Source organism: Helicoverpa armigera, chromosome 18 (assembly GCF_030705265.1).
Source record: "Helicoverpa armigera isolate CAAS_96S chromosome 18, ASM3070526v1, whole genome shotgun sequence".
Lineage (NCBI taxonomy): Eukaryota > Metazoa > Arthropoda > Insecta > Lepidoptera > Noctuidae > Helicoverpa > Helicoverpa armigera.
This window is the reverse complement of record NC_087137.1, coordinates 3,555,776-3,564,583: the sequence shown is the minus strand read 5'-3', so window position 1 is coordinate 3,564,583 and position 8,808 is coordinate 3,555,776. Positions and strand designations below refer to the sequence as shown.

The 8,808-nt window shown below is 41.3% G+C and overlaps 1 protein-coding gene across 1 annotated transcript; it reads right to left on the bottom strand.

The window, feature by feature from the left end:
• Nucleotides 1–6,355: 6,355 nt before the first annotated feature.
• LOC110378111 (enhancer of split mbeta protein) lies at nucleotides 6,356–7,423 on the bottom strand. Its single transcript, XM_021337219.3, has one exon. It carries the CDS (start codon nucleotides 7,337–7,339, stop codon nucleotides 6,731–6,733), a length of 609 nt encoding a protein of 202 aa, XP_021192894.1. The 5' UTR covers nucleotides 7,340–7,423; the 3' UTR covers nucleotides 6,356–6,730.
• Between the last annotated feature and the right edge of the window lie 1,385 nt (nucleotides 7,424–8,808).

Sequence of the window (8,808 nt, the reverse complement as noted above, 5' to 3'; positions counted from 1 at the left end):
TTAAGAATCTTGTATCACGATGTTAACACCTAACCTTTTAGAGCTATTTGGAAATCAAAGACAGCTTCCATATAACTGAATTCTACAGAAAAAAAAACACAATCTGTTTTGCAGCAGGACTCTCGGTAGCCTTGTTTAATCGTACCTAACAATAGACCTGCCACTGCCTATGTAGATGATTTTGAATGTTCAATGTATGGAATCATGTAATGCTGAATGGCAGATGGCTTCAGATCAACAAACGGTACCCATTTGTTTTACCCTCAGGACAGCAGATCATCAAATGACTTCCAGGGCATCTGAAAACACGACGCGTTGCGGATATGACGGTGCTTCCAGACAGATTCAGATCAATTCGACTAATCTGTAGATACCATCTAAAATTCCATCCGTTTCAAGACGTATTGGCCTGCATCGTTACCAATTAAGGCCGATATCTTATTCATTGCAATCGTATCAACACAATCCGGTTATCACAGTTCTGCTTGTCCGAAAAATAATGCCCATATTGTTGTCTAATCTATCAGACCATATTAGCACACGTGTTTCACCCAGTGGGGTAGACAGAATTATTTAGGTATATGATATACCTACTTCAGTGCCAGATTGAAGAAAGAGCGCGGGCCCAGATTTTTTTGTACCTACCTTAAGTTATGAAAAATCTGATAAAGACAGCGTATTCAAGAACAGTTATGTACTTTGATTATAGATGGTATGTATCGTATATCTGGCACTGTTTTAGATTCAAACGAAGACAGCGGGCGCTATAGGAAACTTTGTTACGGGTCACCGGAGATATAATCATCATTTATAGGCTCCATTTTAAAGGTTAATAGAGGGTTGTAAGAATATAATTGAAAATTGAAAATTCGAAGGTAAAAATTTGAAGATATTCAAACATCTCTTTGTTTAGTCAGTAAACAAGACATCGTAATTCAGTCTTTGTGCACTCTAATCACGGTTTTACGTAAGAAATGATTGATTAGGTTGCTAGGTAAATTCCTACGAGCAAAGATAACCCATTTCTTAGGTCACTCTCTCAACACAACTCACGCAGGGCAATTAACTGATACCCTCTAGGGCTCTCACTCACATACCTTTTACTAGAATTGATAAGGATGTATTTTATATGCGTATTGTTTGTTTCTTTCCCACAATATTTGTCTGGAGTTTAGTCTGAATGCTTAATTTAAAGTACGTATTCTACAAAGTCTAGATAATGACTTTCTGGTAATCAGTACCTTGCGTGTATTGATGATAAAAAATGTTCAAAGTTGTCTGGAGCCAGGTGACGTCGGGCTTTAAGAACCTCAACTAAATTATATTACCTACCAATGAAAGGCTGATTACAGTTGATTAGGTTTACCCAAATATTTTGCACATTTAGATAACAACAGATAATTATATGTAGTATGCAAACGATAACAATATACGCACCTGCCTATAAAAAATAGTTTAAGGATGACGATGGTACTTAATATTACACAATACCGCAATGCACAAAAGCAATTCCAATAAAAAAATAAATCAACCTGGAAATCTTGATTGGAATGTTAAGAACTTCCGGAACAAATATTGATATTACTATTTAGGGTTCACTACATAAATTATAAAAACTATATGGGATAATATTAGGTACTTAGCTCGTCATTAGAATGTGATCACCCTGTGATCGACTGTCACCAGGCTGTATGTACGTCATTGACAGTGGGGAAAAAGCCGCTACGACAACAGATACTGAAAACACTGAAAACAGTTTTTTATGAGGGCACTCATGCATCAAATGAGATTGTTTTTGCTGCCTTATGATCCAATAACAATAGCGGAACCCTTGGTCCACGAATCCGTGTCCATTTCGACCGCGCGGCCACCTCATAATTTTTGATGAAACTTTGCCAGGAATTAGTAGTAATTTGTTACTTTTCACTCCTCTTTTCCTGAATTTGTTACAAAAAAAACCAAGCCGGTATGACAAAGAACAGTTGGCCGCTAGAACCGCCACTTGCCGTAGTCATCGCCCGTGATTACTCAGAAACTATGTATACAATGCAGATAGACGAATGATACATCAAAAGAAAGGTCTTAATTTGTTAAATTTGTTACAAAAATAAAAAAGGTCAAAACGTGGATATACAAAAAGTTATGCAATGTTAAGTTTTCAGGTTATGAGTAGGTAAGTATATCACCGTAGGCACCAAATTAATAGAGGCTAATGTGTATAGAAAATTAGTCTTTAATTTGTTACAGCGAAAAAAGACAAAAAAATACTAGAAAGCAGGTTCAATAATATGTTAGAGTCGATTTTAGTTGGCCGCGCGGACGGCAATATGCCTAAAATACAATTTCGTTTTTCTCGTTATTAAAAGTAGGTTTTAGCTTAATTAAAGTACTAGTCGATGGGTAACGTAACCTAGTTTGAATAAATATAGCGAATTTAACTGCAGCATTCGTATTTTAGGAGATATTTACAAAAACACAGTGGTATGAAACTGTATGAGAGTAGGGTGTCCATGCATTTTCACATCTTCGAAATTTTCGTTATTCACGTCTTATTTTTTTAGGGAGAGTGCATACTTTATAAAAATCAAAGTCACAAATAGATTAAAATTTCTTTATTTACAATCAACACAAAGGCAAACAAATCAAGTAATAAAAGACAACCAGATAAATATAAAATCTTCATAAACTAACATAATATTTATAAATTCTGTGTCACATATTTTCGTGTCAGTTAGACACGAAAATATGTGACACAGAATGTAGACATATTTTCTTAAGGTGTCTACACACCAAAGCCGCTGATGCCGGCGGCACAGCCCGGCGGCCCAACCCGCCGGCCGTATTTTGTACAATCATGCCGCCGGCTTTCATAGAGTATTTGACAATTACTAGAACACCACATGCCGCGGCAGTCGTGCCGCCGGGCTGTGCCGCCGGGTCAGCGGCTTTGGTGTGTAGACCCCTTTAGAGGTACTTATTTCAATTTTAAAAGAATTGTCGTCGTAACAAAAATATTTATTGTTATTTAAAAAATGACATTTATAGTGGCCTATTTTTGTGCCTGGTATAAATTCTATAGTACCAACTAAGAAATAATAATTATCCTTAATGCTAAGAGTAATCGGCAATTCAGTGAGTAAAACTGAGTCTGCAGCTCCGTTTAAATCAAATGTTATGATCTCGCCTAGCTTAAGTTCACCTTTCAACTCTGTGTCACATTTTTGACACATTGTGTTAACACAAAGGCAAACAATTGATTTGTTTGCCTTTGTGTTGATTGTGAATAAAGAAATTTTAATCTATTTGTGACTTTGATTTTTATAAAGTATGCACTCTCCCTAAAAAAATAAGACGTGAATAACGAAAATTTCGAAGATGTGAAAATGCATGGACACCCTACTCTCATACAGTTTCATACCACTGTGTTTTTGTAAATATCTCCTAAAATACGAATGCTGCAGTTAAATTCGCTATATTTATTCAAACTAGGTTACGTTACCCATCGACTAGTACTTTAATTAAGCTAAAACCTACTTTTAATAACGAGAAAAACGAAATTGTATTTTAGGCATATTGCCGTCCGCGCGGCCAACTAAAATCGACTCTAACATATTATTGAACCTGCTTTCTAGTATTTTTTTGTCTTTTTTCGCTGTAACAAATTAAAGACTAATTTTCTATACACATTAGCCTCTATTAATTTGGTGCCTACGGTGATATACTTACCTACTCATAACCTGAAAACTTAACATTGCATAACTTTTTGTATATGTACGTTTTGACCTTTTTTATTTTTGTAACAAATTTAACAAATTAAGACCTTTCTTTTGATGTATCATTCGCCTATCTGCATTGTATAGTTTCTGAGTAATCACGGGCGATGACTACGGCAAGTGGCGGTTCTAGCGGCCAACTGTTCTTTGTCATAGCGGCTTGGTTTTTTTTGTAACAAATTCAGGAAAAGAGGAGTGAAAAGTAACAAATTACTACTAATTCCTGGCAAAGTTTCATCAAAAATTATGAGGTGGCCGCGCGGTCGAAATGGACACACGAATCCAATTCACACATTCGGTTCATTTTTTATTATTACTTTGATTCGGATGTACGGTACGGTACATAATTAATCTTTGGCTCGTGTGTCGATATCGGTATCAAGTGGCTAGTGATGCAATAGGAAGACTAAGTTAACAAATAAGATTATCGGTTATCACTGCACGGGACCGTATGACCGGCGAAGTGGTCGAAGGAGTTGAGTAATCTACACGTATGTACTTATAAAATGATTACAGACCATTGGGAAATTACCTGTACTGATGACTGTGTTTAGGAAAAATGATAAAAAGGATCTTATTCAATTAGTTCGTTAGATAGAATACTGGTTGACGTCGACCTCATAATAGACTATCTTCTTTCAACGGCAATGATCATCAACTAATTTTAGGCTGTGGTATATAATAGGTGATGTCCTCCTAGCCGATTATCGGCTACGGCGGCTGTTCTCATGTAAGGAGATCAGCCAATTGCGCAGGACATATTATAGTGCACAAGCATTTGCGCAGACACAGGTGCACTCCCTATTCCTTCACTCTCATAACCCGATGGGACGGCAAATCCGACACGACCGGAGAGAGATCAGGCGCAGGACCGACATTTACGTGCTCTCCGATGCACGGGTGTATCAATCACCAACTTCCAGGCTCCGGGCTGCTTTGTGAAAGTCTTCTAAAACCCACAAAGCGATTTCGGCCCGACTCGGGAATCGAACCCGAGACCTCGTGCTCAGCAGCCGCACTTGCAACCACTAGACCAACGAGGCAGTCATATATAATAGGTACATAAGTAGTCAGTGTGTCTCGCGTGGATCTAAATTATGCCAGTTGCTGATCGACTGTACTCTAATTAACTTGCCGTCAGAATTATTTCATCTTTTCTCGCTTTATACATAGACCTCCTTATATATATACCACCACTATGTTCTCTCTTGTGGACTTCCGCTATATTCTTATTTATACTAATATATACCTACTTCCCTTTGCACGTAACATCTTATGTATGTTCCATTAAATACTTCCTTATACACTTACTGTGTAGGTACACCTTCATCTACCTGAATTTCATGTAGGTATGTGAATTTTCCAACAAATCATGTTTTTTTAATAAACAACCTTTTTACGTATAAAATAAAAGCACAAAAAGTTAGCTTTCTTCTGGAAACATAAATTGGACCACTGCAGATCGTTCAAACAAAGTAATATCAAAGAATGAGTGCCATCTTGTCTAGGATGTAAACAGCTACACTACAGCTATGAACTTGAGACCGTTTCAAGTTCGAAACCCGGGCCGAGTCGAGATGGCTTATTCGCTAGCTAGCTATATATTCACAAAGCTACCTGGATTGTCCTTATCCCTTCAAGTTTCCGTGTTCGAAAGCTTTATGCTTATCTATTTCAGGAGCTTAACGCCAGATGGCGCTAGTGTATCAAAACCCAACTTTCCGTAGATCACTAAGAGATGGCGCTGCAAGTCTCGTTTTGGCGATTGCTACTGCAGTAGCCGTTACTGACAATTTTGTTATGGGCTGTGTTTAGCTCGGACCTCGAGTCAATCAATTTGCGTCATGATAGTAATGAGATGATTATAATGAGCCTTATAGCATTCAACGGTCAGTTATGACTTTCGTAAACAACTTGATAACTTTACTACTTACCATCGTATATTCAACAATATTTACGATTTTTCCGTTAATTAGCAACAATGTTGACAGGCAGTGACGCGTCAATGTAAATTGTTTTTAATGAATTTTCTACTTCGCCTTGATCGGCAGCCGGGTTTTAATGTATTCGTCGATATCTGCATTGAATGAGGAATAAAAACACGGGATAATGAGCCTCGCCTTGGATGTGTGATACCAGACGCAGTTTTCTCTGTACTTAAACGACGATGCAGAAGAAAGATATTATGTATCCGTGTAGGTTTTCCCTCTCAATTACGGCTGTGGAACATCTATCTTAATTATGTAGCGGAGGTCCTAATAGACAGGTTGTTTACAAGTGCGCGGCCATGTGTGGCGACAGGCGACTAGCGCGCACTGCACTGATAGCGGGTATCAGCGATGTGCCGATTGAACCCCCGCGTGTAAACAGGAAAGTTACCGAGCACGCGCGCCGGCCCGGGCCAGAGGTCCGAGTCGTGCCCTTAACCTCTTTATATTTATCACTGTCTGATTTGTTGTTACATTTATAATTTGGCTGATTCCATTCGAATCTATTTATAAACACTTAATCAACATGTAATTATTCATTACATTTGAACAGTAGTCAGGGCTTTCAGGGTAATGTGTAATAAAATTCAGAAATAAGGTAGATAATATTTTTTTATTAACTTACTCTTTTGTATTTTTTCACAATTCTGTGAATTCTTTGCAACGATAAAAAATATAACAATACGAACTGGATCATGTTCGACACAACATTTCTTATACAATAATATTTACTCTTTAATATCACAAATACACTTACAACCTAATTTTTATTAAAGCTTTCAAGTTTGGACTTACGATCTACGATTTAAACTTATGCTAACTGATTGTGAGATCTAAATTATCTTGATATATCCTCCACACGATTCACTAAACTTATGGACGTCAGCGGACACTTGGGGCGCGTGCGACTCCGACGGTGCTGGAACAGATGTGACCGCGGAGCCGGGTCCGCAGCTCCGGCCACTCTGTTTACCAGGGTCGCCACACGGCCGGGCTCTTGGCGAACGAGCTGGTGGTGCAGTCCAGTGGAGTCGTGTGCATGTGCACGGGAGACGCAGGCGGCGAGGGGCTCACGTAGCCCGAGGTGGAGGAGGCGGTGGACAGCGCGGGGCTGGGCGGGCTGGCCGGAGGAGTGTCGGCGGACGCCGCAGCGCGCTGCATGTCGTTGAGTCTGTGTCCCAGGTGGGTCATCAGCTGGGTGCCCAGCCTGACATCCACACCAGGAATGGAGGCCAAGCAGCGAGACACTTCGTTGGCAGCATGAGTAAATCCAGCACGGAAGCGGTCAGCATCCACAGTTGGGTTCAGTGACAGGCGGCGCTGACGACGGAGCTTGTGAAGGTGGCGAACGGTCAATTCCAAAATATCGGCTTTCTCCAATTTTGCAACATTTTCTCCTTCTGACTGAAGAGCGCTGACCATCAACTCCTTGAGTTCGTCGAGGCAGCGGTTGATGCGAGCGCGTCTTTTGCGCTCAAGCATCGGCTTCATCACTTTGCGATATTGATAAGTACGCGAGACTGGCTGCGGGCCGTCGTCTGCGAGCGAATACGCGATCTCGTAAGACATGTTGGACATTTGTGTGTAGCGAGTGGAAGTGTGCGTTAGCGCTGAGCGTTGAACGCGGAATGCGGTACGTCGGCCGGGCGGGGGCTTATATAGGGAGCGGAGGGCGCGCGATCGTGGGAACACACGGAGCCGTCGAGTTCCCACACGCGCCACCTGTGCGGAGCAGCTGCCGCCGGGGCGGGGGGCGCGGGGGGACACGCGCCGCGCCGCGCGTGCGCGCCGTAAACAATCGTCAGCGCGGGCGCACGCCGCGACGCCTGGCCCCGGTAATTGCCGGTGTTGCGGACGGATTCTATGCTGGCAGCTACCGGCTAAGCTAGGACATTGTTCAGGATAAGCTAAAGGTACCATTTACCGCCGTGGAAGGTATTAAAGATACCTATATCATCCGTACTGAAATGTATTCAATACAAGCATGATTATTAAAGATTTTGTAAAAATACTGCACAAAAAATTACCAAAAGAGATTTTTGCATATTTCTGTACTCATAAATAGGTTTGAGGGCTTCGTAGCGCGTAGGTAGCTACTACGGCTACAAGTAGTGCGTAGCACAGTATTTTGTCACCTCTAGCTACAGAGTTGCATCAGCAATTAATCATACGGTTATTGCTGCATAAACAGAGCTTACATTTCATCAGCACACATTTAATTAAAGCTGGGTCTAATTAAGATCAGATTTATGCACGTAGTGTCGCAACGTAATGCCGGTGTAAAGCGATCAATCAGGCGGCGGCCGCCGGAGGCATACAATGGCGGCGTCAATTATATTCTGATCGGCTCTCGGCTACTGTTGGCGTTCATCAATCATGGATTATGCGCCATAATAATTATTGACAGACAGAATTACAGTCGCGATACGGCATCGCCGTAAATGAGAGTATCTCGCGTAATGACATGGCGAGTCGGAGATTAAGAAGCTTTTGAAACGGGTGTCGGGTGTTGATGCGTAATGAGTGTTGGTATGAGTGCGGTGTTGTGGCGCCATGGCGCACCATGGCGCATGCGCGGGCGCGGTGGTCGGTAGCGGCTCCGCGGGACGTAGGTGGGCATTAGTCAGAGCGGCGCGCGCGCAGGCGAGTGGGCGGCGGCCTACGCCTGACGCCGATGAGATATTGTCCACCGTCCGGTATCGACACGCGTTCATTATCGCCGATCGCGCTGCGTGACTGCGTGCTTTCTCCGAACTACACCCACTGCAACACTCCAAATGTTTATTACACTCACATATATAGCTTATGACATTTGCATATTTTGTAAACTACATCATGTCTCCGAACATAGCATTTAAATAATTATTGACGCCGACTATTTTTATTATAGGTCGGGTTTTTTGTTGTTATCTATCAGATAAAGTCGCGAAACCTTTGAAGATTTTTTTTGACAACTAGTCCAAACAATCAACTTATGTTTTTCCCAGAACTATTCCTAAGTAGTGGATCAAGTGAGGCCATTAGTGGGCAAATGTTGTATGACAAAA

Bases quoted from the DNA above. Each gene is read 5' to 3' on its own strand.
- LOC110378111 (XM_021337219.3), bottom strand. From the start codon at position 7,339: ATGTCCAACATGTCTTACGAGATCGCGTATTCGCTCGCAGACGACGGC.